The sequence below is a fragment of the Mesoplodon bidens genome (genome assembly GCF_964165515.1).
Source record: "Mesoplodon bidens genome assembly, chromosome: 10".
Classification (NCBI taxonomy): domain Eukaryota; kingdom Metazoa; phylum Chordata; class Mammalia; order Artiodactyla; family Ziphiidae; genus Mesoplodon; species Mesoplodon bidens.
In genome coordinates, this window is record NC_138172.1 from 70,496,127 (window position 1) to 70,515,064 (window position 18,938).

General features: G+C 39.4%; 1 protein-coding gene across 3 annotated transcripts in view; it reads right to left on the reverse strand.

Annotated features, from left to right (window-relative positions):
* The window catches only part of BTBD9 (BTB domain containing 9), a 409,031-nt gene that overhangs the window by 337,024 nt on the left and 53,069 nt on the right, over positions 1 to 18,938 (reverse strand). For all 3 annotated transcript variants that reach the window (XR_014016964.1, XM_081247538.1, XM_081247539.1), the window contains exons 5-6: positions 15,705 to 15,924; positions 11,879 to 11,998 (exon numbers count right to left, since the gene is read on the reverse strand). Coding sequence is in view for 2 of the 3 variants with exons in the window: in XM_081247538.1 (XP_081103664.1) it covers positions 11,879 to 11,998; positions 15,705 to 15,924 (340 nt within the window). In the remaining variant the exon portion in view is untranslated. The remainder of the gene's footprint in view (positions 1 to 11,878; positions 11,999 to 15,704; positions 15,925 to 18,938) is intronic.

Below are 18,938 nucleotides of genomic sequence, written 5' to 3' on the forward strand. Positions count from 1 at the left end.
AGACTCATTATCTGTTTTACACTTCAACTGTGATTTTAAGCACCGTAGGTATATATACACACACACATCCAGAATATACATATATCTCAACAAACCATGCACATCATCTGTTCAGAACTGGGAAACGCATGCATGCTTCTATAATATTAAATGGAAGGCAGATGGCAGGCACTGATCAACAGAAATAAAGTGAAATCCTTCTAAATCCTACTCCCTCTAACAACCCTCTAATTTTTTTCTTCAGAAAGATATCAAGCAGTTCTTCATTACTGTTGATTTCCAACCTCAAAATTACAATAGGCAATGCAAAAGAGCATTTCAAAGAGGAAAAGATTGTCTTTTGGTACAGATTCTCTTTCATATTCTTAAGTAGGAGATAACACTAACTTTGAAACTCATCGCTTACTGTAGTTTTATCGGTATCTAATGTGTAAATTAGCTCTTTCTACAACTGGAGGTTTAGCTTTCAAAATACATAATTACTGATCATTTTAGCCTGCATCACATTTCTTTTGCAGGGTGAAATGAACTAAAACAGATGTTACATCCTAATAGCTTCATAATGTGCACAGAATTTCTATGACTATTAGAAATTAAACCTTCCTATCAGGCAAAACATATTCATGTGTATATATGACCCACATTATTTGGAAGTACAATTATTAACTTATGAAATTATAATTTGAAACATAATGAAGTAAGGCTGCTAGAGAAAATATTACAACTCTTAAATGAGGTCAAAGCTGCTGGTCCACACTGATCAGTTCCCCCACCTTTCCTAGCATCAGTAAAAGTACTTGGGGCCAAAGGAAGTCCAAGTGTTCATGCTACCACCATTCCCTACAGGGATCGAGCCCTCTATTTTCATACTGGGTGATGAATTTTTAAAGGTGAACCAAGTCTGGCACTCTGCCCAGAATTGCTGGCAGCTGACAAACAATCTGGTTTCACTTCTGGTCCACTGTCTCTTGAGCTAACCTTGTATCCACAGAAAGCACCCTGATCTAGAGAACCTGTACCATTTATAATGATGACTGAGAAAGCTCTGATGATTGTATTAACCATGGGACTTGTACATACAGTTCTCTTGAAGCATACTTTCTGTGGAAAGAATAAAATAGTCTCATCTCTTAGTATCTCAACACTAGAAAAAACAGCAGTGTTAAAAGGATTTTTCCAGAAAAAAAAATGATTATCCAACCATCTGCATTCAAGCATGTTAGAGGCATAAAGGGATTCAACAAGATATCTGATGAGCAACTACTATCAAAGGAATATACAGTGAGGTCCAGGAACCACAAAATAATTAGAGAGGCATACAAGATATATTATGTAATTAATGGCTAAATTGGATGATTCAAGCTATAAATGTTATGAAAGGTCAGAGCAATAAATGCTAGGCAGTGTGGGGTGAAATTTAAATATACGTAGGCCTAGGGGGCTTCCCTGGTGATGCAGTGGTTAAGAATCCGCCTGCCAAGGCAGGGGATATGGGTTCGAGCCCTGGTCCAGGAAGACCCCACATGCTGCGGAGCAACTAAGCCACAACTACTGAGCCTGCAGTCTAGAGCCCTCAAGCCACAACTACTGAGCCTGCGTGCCACAACTACTGAAGCCTGCACGCCTAGAGCCCATGCTCCAGAACAAGAGAAGCCACCACAATCAGAAGCCCACACACCGCAACAAAGAGTAGCCCACGCTCGCTGCAACTAAAGAAAGCCCGCGTGCAGCAACAAACACCCAATGCAGCAAAAAATTAATTAATTAATTAATTTAAAAAATACATACGTAGTCCTAACTCTCCACTGGGAGAATCAGTAACTACTTAACCAGTATCTTCTTTAGATTACCATTTCCAAAGTAAACAGGATTGGAAAATGACTATGTAATTCACAAATAAATCTGTATCCAAGTTTGTTTATTTGTTTTTACCTCTAAGATCTAGCAGTCCTTCTTCTTGACCTTCCAAAAAGAAAAGTGAGTGAAGCTTCACTCATCTGATATTATTTCCTCATTCAGTCCCGAAGCTGGGATGGAGGTCCTGGAAGCTCTTCCCCACCGTTGGGATGGAGGTCCTGGAAGCTCTTCCCCACCGTTTCCATTAATTACTGGCTTTCTGCTCCCATTTCTATAGCTCACCTTTGCCTCTGTTTCCTATGCTGGAGGCCCCTGGGTCATATGAAGGACCCTGAAGTCCCAGATGGGTTTGTCTTCTATTCTTTCCTTGCTTTCTACTTGACAGACCCACAGTCCCATGCCCAATAGTTCAGTGTCTGGCTTCCTGGGTCAGGATTTCCTAAGTTCCATAAGTAAGTGCTGGGAGAGATACAGTGCCAAAAGAGATTCCAAAAGGAGATCTCGAATTGGAAAACTGACACAACCATGTTAACTTCCTTACAGACAGCATGTACCCAACAACGAAGTACCTACAAAAATGCATTATTTTTCTAAGCAAAAGACACACTGACTCAAATCCTGGCTCCAGCAGAGGAATTTTTTTTCCCTTCACTTCTTGGGAATTTTTACTATTCTCTGAATATTACTTGTGAAAATTAACCTAATTTATGGTTCTTCACAGGGACTCCTCTAGTCTTGCTGAAAGAAGTTTAAAAAAAACTTTAACTGAAACACTTTAACTGAAACCAAGTCCCAGATATCTGAAACAGTTATTCAGGGTCACATGAAGAGAGAATTGTCAGTCACATACTTTCTCTGAGCTTAAGGACATAGGTAGAAGGTATGAGCAGGTAGATGGTAAATAGAGAATTTTTGGTTTTTTTGGCCACGCCACATAGCTTGTGGGATCTTAGGTCCCCAACCAGGGATTGAACCCAGGCCCTCGGTAGTGAGGGGGTGGAGTCCTAACCACTGGACCGCCAGGGAATTCCCATTAAATAGATGATTTTGACTGCTGAGACCAAGCAGGGAATTTCTAATAAGAACCAAAGATGAAGCTAAAGAAGCAGAAGGGCCCAATGATGGAGAGTTTGGGGTGAAGAGTTTAGATTTGACCAAGTCCACTGCATACTCTGCCTTTGGCAAGAGAACAAAGAGCATCCTTTTCCCCTTATTTTTTCCTGCTCAATCCCTTGGTCCCTTTGTCCAAATTCTTTCTTCAGTAGGATCACCCATAACTATGCTCCAGCATACCATATATATATATGTGTGTATATATATATAAAATAAATATAAATATAAACATCTCTATTATTGCACTGATCATATTTTACTTTATCAATCTTTAGAAAGTTGTCACTCCTATTATATAATAAAATTCTTGAGAGAAGGAACTGTGTCTTGTTCACCATTTTATGGTGGCACCTAAACTAAGTGCCTGCAATATAACAGGTATTCAATAAATACCTGTTTGTTGAATAAATGTATGAATAAATAAGTCTTATAAGTAATAGAGTAGAATGGAAGAGACGGAAAGCAGGAAAAAAAAGATGTTTGATGATCAACTAGGGGGGTACTATCTGAACTTAATCCTGAACCTAACTGCTTGGGAAGCAACTGTACCACTACCATATATAGCTCTTGCCTTCCAGAATGAAAAACATACAAGGGCTGTTTGTGGTAGTAATAACAGGTCATTGGTGTTATTAACATCATCTTACACTTATTAAAAGATACTAATTTATATTCTAAAATTATAAAATAAAATGCAAAGAAAAAGGACAACCCTGTTCTATTTTCTCATGTTTCAAGTCCTCCACTACACACAAAAGCTCAACATGTTATTATCCTTTAAAGAAAAATGAAACAAAAACAAAACGCCTAGATTCAGCTGAAAAACTTAAGTACAAACAGCCATGTCTCAAAGGTCTTACAGAATATAAAACACAGTGGAGGGCTTCCCTGGTGGCGCAGTGGTTGAGAGTCCGCCTGCCGATGCAGGGGACACAGGTCCGTGTCCCGGTCCGGGAAGATACCACATGCCGCAGAGCGGCTGGGCCCGTGAGCCATGGCTGCTGAGCCTGTGCATCCGGAGCCTGTGCTCCGCAACGGGAGAGGCCACAACAGTGAGAGGCCCGCGTACCGCAAAAAAAAAAAAAAAAAAAAAAAGTGGAAAATATTTTTGGTCTAATAAGAGGATCCTAAGTGAAAATAATAAATAGAAAATTCCTCAACTTAAAAAAAAAAAAAAGCAATTCAAGATGTAAAGAGATCTTGTGAAGAGAAATTCCATAATATATGAAACTTGTTTCTAAATACAGCTGGTGGCACAGTGGTTAAGAATCCGTCTGCCAATGCAAGGGACACGGGTTCGAGCCCTGGTCCAGGAATATCACACATGCCACGGAACAACTAAGCCTGTGCACCACAACTACTGAGCCTGTGCTCTAGAGCCCGCAAGCCACAACCACTGAAGCCTGCGCGCCTAGAGCCCGTGCTCCGCAACAAGAGAAGCCACCACAATGAGAAGCCCGCTCACCGCAATGAAGAGTAGACCCCGCTCTCCGCAACTAGAGAAAAACCTGCGTGCAGCAATGAAGACCCAACGCAGCCAAAAATAAATTAAATAAATGTATTAAAAAATAAATAAATATAGCTGAAGCAAAACAAATCAGGAGTTAAGAACACCAGGTTCACTCTGTAATAATAAAGTCTAAAATGATCTTATGGCGAACAAAGGGGCAGGAAAATTCAAAGTACTATTGACAAACTGACAAAACATACATAAAGGACTGCTACACTCCCTTTGGGGCATTTTAAAAGAGAAAACTTCCCCAAGTGCTCATCCTCCTCCTCCCCCTCATCAGTATCCTTGTCATACAGGTGGCTATGGCCAGCACGAGCAGAGTGTGGCCACCCCAGGCCCTCTGTTTCATCATTCCTGGAAACTGTTCCCGCCAAAAAGGCGGCAAGAGCTTCTCCAGGGCTCCATGTCTCCCCCTACTCTTAAGCAGAGCTATTTCTTCACCTCACAGTCTGCAGAAGCAACGTAGGATTGTTACGTTAACTGTGTAGTCACAGACCTGCATATTTAACTTCTCTGAGGCTCAGTTTCCTCATTTGTAAAATGAAGGTAGTTAGTGGTGTTTCTCTCCTAGAGCTATCATGAGAATCATACAAGGGAGCAATGTGCGTCTGGCCCACAATGGATACTCAATAAATGTTGAACTGTTCTCTTCTTGTCTCTCCTCTGAGGTCCTGTAACCCTCACTCTCTTTTCCTCACTCTTCCTTTCCCACTCTTCCGTATAAATATTTAATGGCTCACTCTCCTTTGAGTTACTCTTCTATTTATTTCAAAATTCCAAAGGAAGATTAAAAAAAGAACTTATTTGATAAAAAAAAATTAAGAGAAAAAAAGAACTTATTTGTATGAAACTGAATAGCTCTACTACAGAAGCCCACATATCTGCTATACTTGGCAGACGACGAGTCAAGGGCTGTCTAGCACCTGAATGTACCTCTGCGGACTTCAGGCATAATTAATGCTCCACATGAGTAAAAGGACTTAAATAGTACAAATAGTTTCACATGTTATTTCACAAATCACAGGCTTCAGAAAATTTATATTTAAGTGTGGTTTTATTTTTAAAAAAGCAATTTTAATCTCTTTAGCCCCAAGTAAAACTGTTATGATTTAGTGACACCATGTGGCTACATTTTGCTTTGCACTCTTAGAAGAGACTGTTCCTCTGTCTGCAGGTTGCTCTATACTAATTCAATTATGGTATCAAAGTTGTAGGTGGAGGTACAATTCAAACTAAGTGTGAACTAAAATTATTACTTTTAAAAAGTGAAACTGTTCCTTCTTCCTTTACAACTGAATAAGGCATTTCTTGACTTCTGAAGACACCAATCATATAAAGAAAGTAAAGGCTCAGCATAATTCTAGCTATGATTATAAAGCATCCTGGTGAACCACTGATTAATGTAAAACTGTCTACCTTTAAAAGTAAATAAATATATCAATGCCCAGGGGGTCAGGGGGAGAACAAAAAAGAAAAGGTGGAAGACACACACACTTTTGTACAAGGTTAATATGGTAGGGAAAGAATGCTTCCATAAATAGCAATGTTTATTTTCTCATTTGTTTTATGTCTTGTAGATCTATAGCACTGTTAGGTACTATAATCTAATGAAAATGGGTAAAAAAATTATGGTGCACCTACTGATGGCCAGGATGAGAGGGGACTTGGAATGTATGGTAGCAATAAAAGAGATTAAAGTGCCCTAAACCAAAAAACAGTACAGTTTTAGTATTCATTTAATGAGGCCTCCTAGAGTAGACCAGTTACTCTTGAATAACATTCGATGTACACCAAAGAAAGCCTAAATATCTACAACAATGACCAGAGAATATCACCTCCTTAATCTCAGTTTAAAACACCCAGCTCCCCTCTCGGGCTTCCCATGATCACCTATTTTAAATAACTACTCTCCTCCTCTTGACCCTGGGTCATTATCACAGTATCATTTTCACAACATTTACAATTACCTGTTGTGCTCTTATTGTTTATATCTGTTCCTCCCAAATTCTATGAGAGAGAAATCTTGGCAGTCTTCTTCAGTGTTATGGCCTCAGTATCCAGTACAATGCATAGCACAAAGCAGGAGCTTATTTGTGAAATGAGTGAGTAATGGATGAATAAACAGATGAATAAATGAAGAAAAATCTATTTTCTTAGCTGGTGAAGAAGCATGCCTAAATTTCTTGTTGTAAGTGAAAGTAGAACTGTTCTAGTGAGATGTTTTTCATCATTTATGACCTCTACTGTGACCACTGAGACTAGAAGACAGGCCAGCAGATGCTCTACAACACCCTTTTGTCCATGACACATTTGGCACATTATAATCTCTCATTCTAAGAAAAGAAGAAAAAGGAGGGAAGGGAAAACTACAATGATTAAAACACTTTCATTAACAGTCAAAGAAATCAATGAACAGAGTGGAGTATATGCTAGAATTTAGCACATGATAAATATGGCTGTTCATACTAGTGTGGTAAGGAACGACTATTAAATAAATGGTCTTAGTCAACTGACTATCCCTAATCTGAAAATATACATGAAAAATATTCTGGCTGGATTAAATATTTAGATACAAAGATAAAAATAACAAGTAGCAGAAAAAGTTTATAAAAATATAACACTCTTTAAGGTTGGAGTGAGGAACACCTTTCTAAACATGATATCAGACCACCAGAAACCATAAAAAGGACTGACAGATTTGACTACATTTTTTAAAACATAAAATTCTATATGGTAAAAATTACTAATAAAACACTAAAAACTAATAACAAATTGCACAGTACATGATAGGCAAAAGTATAATCATACATACACAAACATACGTCTACATGTATATATACACCGCATATATACGATATATATATGTATATGTATCAAGGTGTACATACCAACATAAAGTTCTCACAAGCCAAAAACAAAAAGATAATCACCCCAGAAGAAAAATATGCAAAAGACAAAAATAGGCTTTTATAAATGAGAAATAACAAATGTCAAGTATTATAAGATACCCTACACTTCACAGACGATAAAAGAAATCCAACTTAAAGAAAGACAATTTTTTACAGATCATAAATCACATTGGCAAAATGCTGACAATGCCTGCATTGGTGAGGGTTTGGAGAAGGGGCATTTCTATGTGCTACTGGTAGAAACTGAGTACAGCCTTATCAGAGGGCAAGCTTTATCAATATTTAAAATGTGTACTACATCATAATTTTATAATTAAAATGTCATAAAAAGACATCTCCATTTTGATAATTAAAAACAAAAGGAAAGGAAGAAAGAAGCTCAGTTTTGTGTTAAGTGAGTTCATCCATCCTGTGCCATGTTCTGAACCATCAAGTTGCACCCTTCTCAACACCCTTTCTGGCCTCTGTGCTCCCCCGGATTCTCCTCTAACTCTCTGACCAGCCCCTGCAGTAAACCTGTCTGCCACCTACTCTTTCCTTCCCTCTCTCAATAACTATATTCTTAAGGACTGTGCTTTTAGGCCCACTATTCCTCTCCCTCAACTCCCAGGTTTTATACCAAGTTCACTATTGTAATTCCAGCTACCAGCCATATGTGGGCTACCTCTGCACGCATTCACATCCATGTTTTCAAGTCTTCTCGTATTTCAGCAACATTTTGCAGCTGCCAAATTACCAGCACCGTGTTGAGAAAAATCCAGAAAAAAAATTTAAAGCATCCCAGGGCACTCAATATTTCCACTCCTTGTTAGTGTTTTTTGTTCAGTCCTAGGCTCTACCAACTAAGAAAGCTGTGGAAGGACTTGAAGAGAGCTTACTAGATAGCCAAGAAGACAGTTTGAAGGTTGGGGAATTTATGGGTAAAGCAGAAATTTCCTTTTCCTGAAAAAGGCAAAGCTGATAAGATATAAGATGGTTCTGAGTATCATATGAAAAACTGTACCAAAATTGACATCACTTTTCTTCATTTCCAGCTGGGGGCTAGGGGGTTGCTATTAGTCTAAGCTTTTGCCTACATTGAACGGTCCCCACTTGACCCACAATGCATTCCTAAAAAGGACCCAGAAAGAAAGAGCAGACCACTTCCCTCCATTCACTGCTGTGGTTGTAACCATCACTCCGGCTTTGAAGCCTGACATTATCCTTATCACCACTATCTCAGTGAGGGGAAATGCTGACTAAATTACATTCCACAGGATATATAAATGGCAAATTTTATGTTATATATATTTTACCACAATTAAAAAATGCTTTACCAAAACCAAAATGTATGAAAACTGTTGGAAACATACAAATGGGCAGATTACTAAGATAAAGAGAACCATGGAAGGCATGTGTGTGGACTGGCAATATGGAAAAGTGCTGAAAGGACCACACTCCTGAGATAAGGAACAGTTTCCTCATACTGAGAGCCACCACTGAGAGCCACCATGGCCACAGAGAGTGGCAGGATGGCTCTCTTTCTCTGAAGGCCAAACACCAGTTCAGAGTCTCAGAAAGTAGAAAAGGTAATAAAAACAACTATTTATTGAGCCTCTACTTTGGGCCAGACATTGTGCTCAGTACTTGTACATATGCTCTGTCATCTAACGCTCCACAGCAGACCCCAGGAAGGGTGCTGTTATTCCTGTTTCACTGGTGTAGAAATGAGGGCTTGAAGAGGCACAACTTTACTAAGATCACAATGCCAATAATAGATGAAACCAGGGTTTGAGAAGAGCTCTAACTCTGCAGCCCATGATTTTCCTACTACCCGATGCTGATTTACATGCAGTTCAACCTAGACTCAAGAGAGAGGGCTGGGTAATCTCACAATTCACAGAGTATCTCTTCTTTAGTGAATATATTAGATGAAATCTTTCATCAATATACAACACTCACATCCTTCAGAATTAACCTCGAAATTCAGTTTCCTGAAGAAAAAACAGAAAGTAGACTTTGCAAAGAGTACAGAACCATTTACCACTCCAGAGTTTTCCAGCACAGATATACATTTTAACAAATACATGGATAAAAAGCACCAATGAATATATATACATATTAATATTGAATCAGTCTCTCTTCATTACCTGGTCAGTGCCTTGACCCCAAACCTGTGCTAACATTTATAGAGTACCTACTGCATACAAGGTCATAACTTGAGAACTGCACAAGAATACTGAAAGATTAGAATCCATACTCCTTGCTTCCAAGAGCTTGTAATTTTAGTATGAGAGGCAAGACAAACACGCAAAGGACACTGAAGAACAAGGGTGACATACAAATGTGCAAATTAACTAACACAATGCAAACTGAACACTTACGTGCTAAGGAAATAAAGAATTTATATGTGCCCAGTGAAGTCCCTGAAAGAAATGTATTTAGAACATTGTTTAGGAAGTCAATAAATGATTGTGAAGATAAGAAACACCAAGCATAAGACATCCTTGGATAATCAATAGGGACTTATTCTTAAGTTCATTTTAAAATACTTCCAAAATTCCAAACTATTACAAAAGGCAGAGTTTATGAAGGAATGTAGTAACATAGTAAGTTAAAGTGGTTATAAATATTAAAATGATTTCTCACTAAAATGCATATCAAGACTCCTTTCTTTTCTTGTTATCACTGTCTCTAACATCACCTTTGCTCAGTTTTTCTCAACCAGCGTGGGAGCTGGCTATACCAAGACAAAAACTAGAATCATGAAAACAGCCAGGCTCTACAACACATAAAAGCAACATCAATAAAGGCAAGGCCACACAGGAGAGACAAAATAAGGAAAAGGGAGTATAAATAATACCCATTAATAAATAAGAGGAATTATATTTTCTAAAAGCCAGAGATCACGACTGAGGGTACACGTCTCCCTCCACAGAGTAGGAGTTTTCAGTTGGGTAAAGCACACAGCCTCTACCATAGCTGGTATTACAGTCACGATGATTTGTTCTGGGAGCCGTGTTCCTAATGTTTCAAATTAAATACAAACACACAGTCCTTTGGTCCCTGTCAGACACTTCGGTTGTTATGTTGCTTATTTTTTAATCTGATACAGCCATAATAATGTCAGTCGATGCAGACTCAATCCCCTCCTCTACCTCGGGGCCCCTCTGTCACTCTCAAAGTATCCCTAGGCAGTTCTGAGATACAGCATCTTCACTCAATTTCTTGTCCCTCTCATTTTAATCCGTTCAAAACTCCTCTGATAAAAGAGCAACTGCTAGACCTGAGACACTTCAGTCCCTCTTTGGGGACATGAAATTGATTCTCCTCCTTTCCACACAAGAGGATCCTTGGGTAACAACACTGTGTCCACTCGTCCCCATAATGAAACAGCGTGGGCGACATTCTTTACTGTCCCAGAGGCTGACGGGTTTTGTGGAGTTCCCGTGGTAGAAGTAAGGATTCAGCCTGATGCTGTTAGTGAGTAGAAGGGTGCCTTCCGACCGAGAGAGCAAGTGCTGTGGGGCATCCCCGTCTGCTCCAACTCAGCCACACAGGGATGTCAGCTGGGGTCACGAGGACCACGTGCTCCCTGGCTTACACCCACCATATCCCTTCTTGACACACCTAACTAAACGAACCAATCACTTTCTGCCTTCAATCTCTTGAGTTTAGGGTAAAGAATATCTGAGGGAAATTTCCAAGGGGAAAATCACAGTAGAAAAAACACAACAGAATTTCAGGGGCCTTTAACCACCTTTCCCAACTCCCAAATTCATTATTCATACTGGTTTTGCAGAATTTCAGAAAGAAAGCTTAAAAGATGGCTTACATCTAAAGTAAGAATATGAAATGTTAGAACAGCTTATCAGTACTTTTTAAAAAACAAACTTACATGGAGCTAAAACACGTAATGACAATAAAAGTTAAGGTGCTCTGGTTGAAGGGAGGGTGTGAGCCTGGAGCCCCACCAGCTCAGCCTCCCTTGCCCCAAACCCAACCCCACCAGCTCAGCCTCCCTTGCCCCAAACCCAACCCCACTAGAAACACCTGCTCTTTTAAACTCCACTGATATCCACTGACCTAGAAAAAGAACATGCACAACGGCATCCAAAAATCTCCTCCCGGCTCTGAGGACTGCCAGGGAAGCCTCCAGAAATATCTCTCATGGCTTTTGTGAAAAGAACGCACCCCCCTAACAATAACTCTGTTTTCAAGGTATAGCATGGAATTTAAAAAGCATTTCCACTTCTCAGTGTGTCGTCCCTTCTCATTCATTTACATGCCTTTACATAAATATGGTACAAAACAGTTCCACGGTACACTCTAAATATTAAGATGCTTAATTTTCCATAGTATCCCTAAGTTTTTTAGTTGGGACGCATTTAGTAACTGATATCCTGGAAAACTTTTCTTCTATGAGACAGAAAAATGAAATCTGTTTCTCAACATCCAAATCTCTTTAAACAAACATCAAAATCATTTATAAGCCATGAGAACTAACCTGCAGACACGGGCTGGAAAATACAACTTTTGCCAAGAACGACACAGATATTGCGAATGATCAATCACTCTGATCCAATCAAGTTCATCCATTGAGACTTCAATGAAGTATGAATAAGATCTATAAATCAAAAGGAAAAAGGCAGAAAAAAGTATCATATTAAAATAACAATACAAAGTTATATTTTTTTAGCAGCTTTTTTTTTTTTTTTTTGGCTGCGTTGGATCTTCATTGCTGTGTGCGGGCTTTCTCTAGTTGTGGCAAGCGGGGGCTACTCTTCTTTGCAGTGCGCAGGCTTCTCATTGGGGTGGATTCTCTTGTTGTGGAGCACGGGCTCTAGGCGCGCGGGCTTCAGTAGCTGTGGCTCGCGGGCTCTAGAGTGTAGGCTCAGTAGTTGTGACACAGGCTTAGTTGCTCCGCACCATGTAGGATCTTCCCAGACCAGGGCACGAACCCGTGTCCCCTGCATTGGCAGGTGGATTCTTAACCAGTGCATCACCAGGGAAGCCCCCTGAAGTTATATTTTAATAAAATGTTAAAAGGTACAAAAAATACACTATTCATGAATTACATTTTCTGCATAACGACCAAATTCTGATGATGACGAAATGTGTATAGATCCCCCTAACATAGCATTCACCACAATGTATTGAAATTATCTCTTTGCATGTCTGTCTGCCTTATTAGGTCTCAAGCTGGTTAAGAACACAGACCATGCCATATTTATCTGCATATATCCAGGGTCTAGCACGGTGCTTGTCACATATCAGGCATATAAGACATAACAGGACCAGGATGCCTTGCATATACCGTATTAACAGATTAATAAAGCCATGACAGAGAGAGGACAGAAAACAGAGAAGTGTGCCTTCTCCCTCTACCTTCACTGGCCTGGCCGCCCAGCCCTCCTCTCTCAGGAGGAAAGCCAACTCAGAATGGTTCCTCACAGAGGCCAGCTTATCTCCTGCTTCCTCCCAGTCTCCTACCATTCCACACACAGATACAGCCTGCAGAAAAATAAATGACATGAGTGAAGAGATAATATGTATTCCTTTTCTGTACAACTTAAAATTTGGCAGCTAATAATCTAGCAGTAATGAAAACAGCCTATCATCCTCCCCTGGTCAGCTACCCTGGACCATTACATGCTGGTCCCATACTGAACAAATCTATATTCCCCTGTCATAAGCCAAATTTAAATTTGAGATGCAGTTATTACTTGTACTGTAATATCAACAGGAACAATCTCAGAAGATTTAGGTGACCATAAATGTCAGCCTGCAACCAGCAGTTGTGACCAGAAAAGGTCAGCTTATTTTGTGTCATCCCCTCATTTTCTGCTGTCCTCTCACTCCCATTCATTTTATTGCTCAGTCTCAAACTGGTTATAACCTTTTATTGAACCTCTCTGGGTTATCAGCAATGCAGGATATAATTTTACAACACATATGAGAATCTTTTTGGCTTAAGATTCTGAATTTTTCACCTTTGCTTAAAATGATAACTTCTGTGAGAAAGGAACTAGTACATGGTAAAGTTAAGTCCCCCATGAATGAAACGCACATACTAAAACAAACTGGGGCTTCCCTGATGGCGCAGTGGTTAAGAATCCGCCTGCCAATACAGGGGACACGGGTTCAAGCCCTGGTCCGGGAAGATCCCACATGCCACAGAGCAACGAAGCCCGTGCGCCACAACTACTGAGCCTGCGCTCTAAAGCCCGCGAGCCACAACTACAGAAGCCCACGTGCCTAGAGCCCATGCTCCGCAACAAGACAAGCCACCACAATGAGAAGCCGGTGCACCACAACAAAGAGTAGCCCCCGCTTGCCACAACTAGAGAAAGCCCGCACACAGCAACGAAGACCCAATGCAGCCAAAAATAAATAAATAAAATAAACTAATTAATTTAAAAAAATAAAAAAAAACAAAGTGGCCTATAAATATTTAACATCCTGGAAATGATGATAACTACTTTCAGTTTCAAATGTACTAACCTTTTCTTTATTATTTTTATACTAATTGCATTATTAACTAAACGAGCTAATATATGTAAAGCTTTTAGAACAGTGCCTACTACTATTATTAATCAGAGACTCTTGTAAATAATACGTGAAATTTGCTCCATTTTGCCAACTAAACATCATATTATATCCAACGATACATATCAAGAAACATATTCTTAATCAAGAAGAATGAGATAACCTGGAGATAACCTCCAATACCCACGCACATGGGAAATGCTGACTCTCACTTCATAAAGCTTCCCTCACACTTGGCTCAAATGGCCTGAAAGGCCAGGGTGGTGGTCAGTGGTGCTAACGAGAGAAATGAACTAACCAGCAAGATCTGCAGGGTCTCATCACCCTTACTATGAAGCCCTTCATGCCCAGACTCAAAGAGGCATGAGTAGGGCCTAGGAGACTGTACACCAGAGACTAGGTGTACAGGTTTAGGTTAATGATGAGCAGCAATGAGGGAGACTGTTCAGTTCTTGGTCATCCTACTGCTCTGGTACTTCTGCCATGGCTGAACCCAGTGGGTGAAAACATCAGAGTGGCTAGCAAGGAAGGCAGAATCTTGAAGCCACTGTGAAACTGGTGGGTTCCTAGGCTGGAGCCCATCAAGTTTTTTTCACATATTTCTTTTGTTTTGATAATGATATTTATCCACACTAAAAGACAATTTTTTTCTTTGTCCACAGTATAAAGTATATTTTAAAAGTTATCATAGTATCCAAAAGTAAGGAATCAAGTAAATAAACAATGGTAACCCATAGAGTGGAATACCAAACAACTATTAAAAGTAACATTTTACATGGATAAAAGACAAGGCCCTACTATATAGCACAGGGAACTATATTCAATATCATGTAATAAACCATAATGGAAAATATGAAAAAGAACATATATGTAAAACATATTTGTATATATATATGTACAGAACTTAAACACATTATAAGTAAACTATATTTCAAAAAAAATTTTTTAAAAGTAACATTTTACAGGAATATTTTTAAGAGTAGAATATTCACAATGTATTAATTAAAAAGTGAAGTTACTTTTTGTACATCTAACCTTTATTTTGTAAAACTATGTGTGGTTTTAGGTTTCTGGTGTGTGTGTGTGTGTGTGTGGGTGGGTGGGTGGGTGGGAGTGAGACTATGCATAACAAAAAAATACTGGTTATGGACTTCCCTGGTGGTGCAGAGGGTAATAATCCGTCTGCCAATGCACAGGGCAGGGGTTCGAGTCCTGGCCTGGGAAGATCCCACATGCCGTGGAGCAACCAACCCCGTGTGCCACAACTACTGAGCCTGCGCGTCACAACTACTGAAGCCTGCGCAGCTAGAGCCCGTGCTCCACAACAAGAGAAGCCACCACAATGAGAAGCCCACGCACTGCGACGAATAGTAGCCCCTGCAAGCCACAATTAGAGAAAGCCCGCGCTCAGCAACGAAGACCCAACAGAGCCAAAAATAAAATTAATTAATTTTTAAAAATACTGGTTAGACAAATATAAAAATTAATAACAGGCAGTGAGATTACTAGCAATATTTATTTTCTTCTTTGTGCTTTTCTACATTTTCTGTTTTCCACAATAAACACATATTCATTACTTTTATAAGGAGAAAAAAGCAAAAAATGTTATTTTTTAAAGAAACGCACCCTTTAACTCTTCCCCCAAAACTAAACTTCAAGAGAAACAGCAAAGTGATGACAAAGATATAAACCAGCAAATCTCTTAAACCAAAGCAGATGACCACAAAGTTAGGCCATATCAATCAAACATGTCAGTCTCTCTCCAAGTCATGCTAATGACTCACCGGCTATCTCGGTCCCACAGGAGTATCCGTATATGATTGATAATGGACGGCTGACCTAGCTTAATCTCGATGCCAGAACGGCAGTCATCATCAATTGGGTGCCTAGAAAATCCATGATCCAAATCATAATTTTGAGTGTCACCATCTAATAAGGCAGACTTCAGCTCCCCTTTTACCACCTGGGCTCCATATTTCATAGTTGCAATGTTTTCTTCTGGTACTACAGTTAAAAATAGAAGAAGCAAGGTTAATGGTTACTTATGAAATTTTCCATATTTTGGGAAAAAAGATAAAATTCTAGCATCTTAGTTGATGCTAGTATATGCATTTAACGAGAGAGAGGAGATACGGAGTGTCTGTGAGGATTAAGATACCACCACAGTTGAAATTTAATGACATCATCACAGCCACAAAGTACCTGGGACTAAGATTACTAAGAAAAAGTTGTAAATACTAGAAAAAACACGTTCTAGGACAAACAAATCAACTCTACTGAGTTTATTCTATTAGTAGCTTTAATTTAATATCTACTGGACAAAAATAGCATGTAAAATGACCTGTACCTGCCATCTGGACTAAGCACGAAGTATAAAAGCAAAGCAAACAGGTCATACATCTTATAAAAGAGAAAGAGAAAGACCCCAATACAGCGGAGCTATTGGTCATACAAGGACGTGCTGAATCAATTAGTTAAAAAACAAGAATATGTTTAAAAGAAGATATATTTTTACTTCACTTGAATATTTTTAAAAATAAAAATTCAGTCTGTCATCAAAATTAATACTATGATTATAATTAACCCCCCTCCCCTCTCCAACACTAGATGTACTAAGAGTCAATTGTTCCTGGGACTCTGAAGTCCTCTATACAAATTTTGCTTCACAGATCTAGAACCTGTCTTCCAGGCACTACCATTCTAAAACTGACACTCTCCATGGAGAGACAAGAGGCAGCATAAAGTAGATGTTAAGAGCCTGAGCTTCAAAGTCAGAGTTTAAATAATGGTGCCACCTTTAACCAGATGTATCAATTTGGGGAAGTCACTTTCTCTGAACTTCAATTTCTCAATAGGGCAACATCTACCTCCCAGGTGTTTTTGTTTAAGGATTAAATGAGATGATCTTTTGCAAAGCACAGAGTAAGCTCTAAAAAAAAGATTGCCAGTATTATTACAAAATATGTATAAAAAGCACACATAAAACTAAGCAAGTTTACAGACTAAATAAATGCTGAATTCTCACAGAATATGTACATCTTGGCTGTGTGATTTGAACAGGGGAAAGTATGAGCTATAATTAGGCTCTTAGGGAAAAGGAGTAAGTAATTCATCATTGCAGATTTCTTGGCAAATGTGGGTTTAAAAACTTTTTTTTCAAATGAAGACAGGGAAAGATGATTTAAAAATGAAGCTGAAAAGTGGGGGTTGGGGTGAGTTTAATTAACCTTCAAAAGACTAAGGCAACTGAGAAACCAAACCAAATGAAAACAAAACCTAGTCATGATCAACTTCTTACCACCAGAGGCCTAAGTGCTCAGTTTATAACGTTCTACGTTCTATTAGCTCATGAAAATCACACATATTCTTCATATTTATTTTTTATTTATTTAACAAACTTTATTAATTCCTTTGACTTACTCCTCATAATAATCCTTTGAGTGTAGGACTACTATTATATCCATTTCACAGATGGGGAAGTGGGGGCAGAGAAAGGTTAAATGGACTTTGTTGCCCAAGGCCATACAGCCAGCAAGGAGCTGAGGTGCTATCAGAACTCAGGCAATGTTTCCAGGGGTCCTGCCCTGCTACTACCTTCATAAAGGGTTTCTGATGGGAAGACCATACTTTTCCCCTCTTACTAGTCCCTTCCCTCTAAGGTTACTTAGGACCCAAAGGAAAGAAACAGTCTATTATAGCTTTTTTTTAGAAAGTTGGACTTAAAATGAGAAAACCTAAGTTTGAGACTCAGGCTGTACCACTTATTATCCCTGATGAGGCCCCTTAGTCTCTATGAATCTGTTTTCTCATCTAAAAATAATATTTTACCCAACCCACCCACGGGGCTACTGTAAAAATTACACTATAAATAATATATGCTAAAGTACTATGGGACTTCCCTGGTGGCACAGTATTTAAGACTCTGCGCTCCCAACGCAGGGGGCCCAGGTTTGATCCCTGGTCAGGTAACTAGATCCCACGTGCATGCCACAACTAAGGGACCCACCTACTGCAACTAGGGAGCCAGTGAGCCGCAACTAATACCCAGCGCAACCAAAAAAAAAATAATAATAATAAAAAAATAAAGTCTACAAAGTACTCTATAAGAATTCAATTAGTCAAAAAATATCTACTGAAGACCCATTCTGTACCAGGTACCCTGTGAGGCACTGGATATCTCTCAGTGAACCAGACAGAGATAGGCCCTGCCCTCCTGGTGCCTCCAATCTAGAGATGAAGCACTTTATAAGCAAGCAGAGAAAAGCTTCAAATTTGTGACTTGTGAATCCTCAGCAGAGATGACTTGTGAACCCCCTAGTTTACAGATGAAGATACTAAAAGATACTAAAAACTACAATTGGGAAGACAGAATACTAATAGAGTCAAAGAGTTTTCAAAGTATTAACAGTTCATCGCTATTACTGTCTTTATGTGATAGATGAGACAAATTTTATTTATTTATTATTTATTTGTTTGTTTGTTTGTTTGTTTATGGCTGCATTGGGTCTTCACTGCTGCACACAGGCTTTCTCTAGTTGCGGCGAGCAGGGGCTACTCTTCGCTGTGGCGTGCAGGCTTCTCACTGCAGTGGCTTCTCTTGTTGCGGAGCACGGGCTCTAGGCGCATGGGTTTCAGTAGTTGTGGCACGTGGGCTCAGTAGTTGTGGCTCTTAGGCTCTAGAGCACAGGCTCAGTAGTTGCGGTGCACAGGCTTAGTTGCTCCATAGCATGTGGGATCTTCCTGGACCAGGGCTCGAATCCGTGTCCCCTGCATTGGCAGGCAGATTCTAACCACTGTACCACCAGGGAAGTCCCCAAATTTTAAATTCTAGTTTAGAAGCAAGGAATAGATTCATTCAGTCATTCATTTACTTTGAAAAGTCTAGATTCAGACACTGTGCTAAGTGCTAGGAAAACACAGGGGAAAAGACATAATTACAGTCCTCAAGAAGCTCCGTCTAAGTAGGAGTGTAGGCAAGAAAAGCAAAAATGATACTATCACAGTGGCAAGCCCCCTCA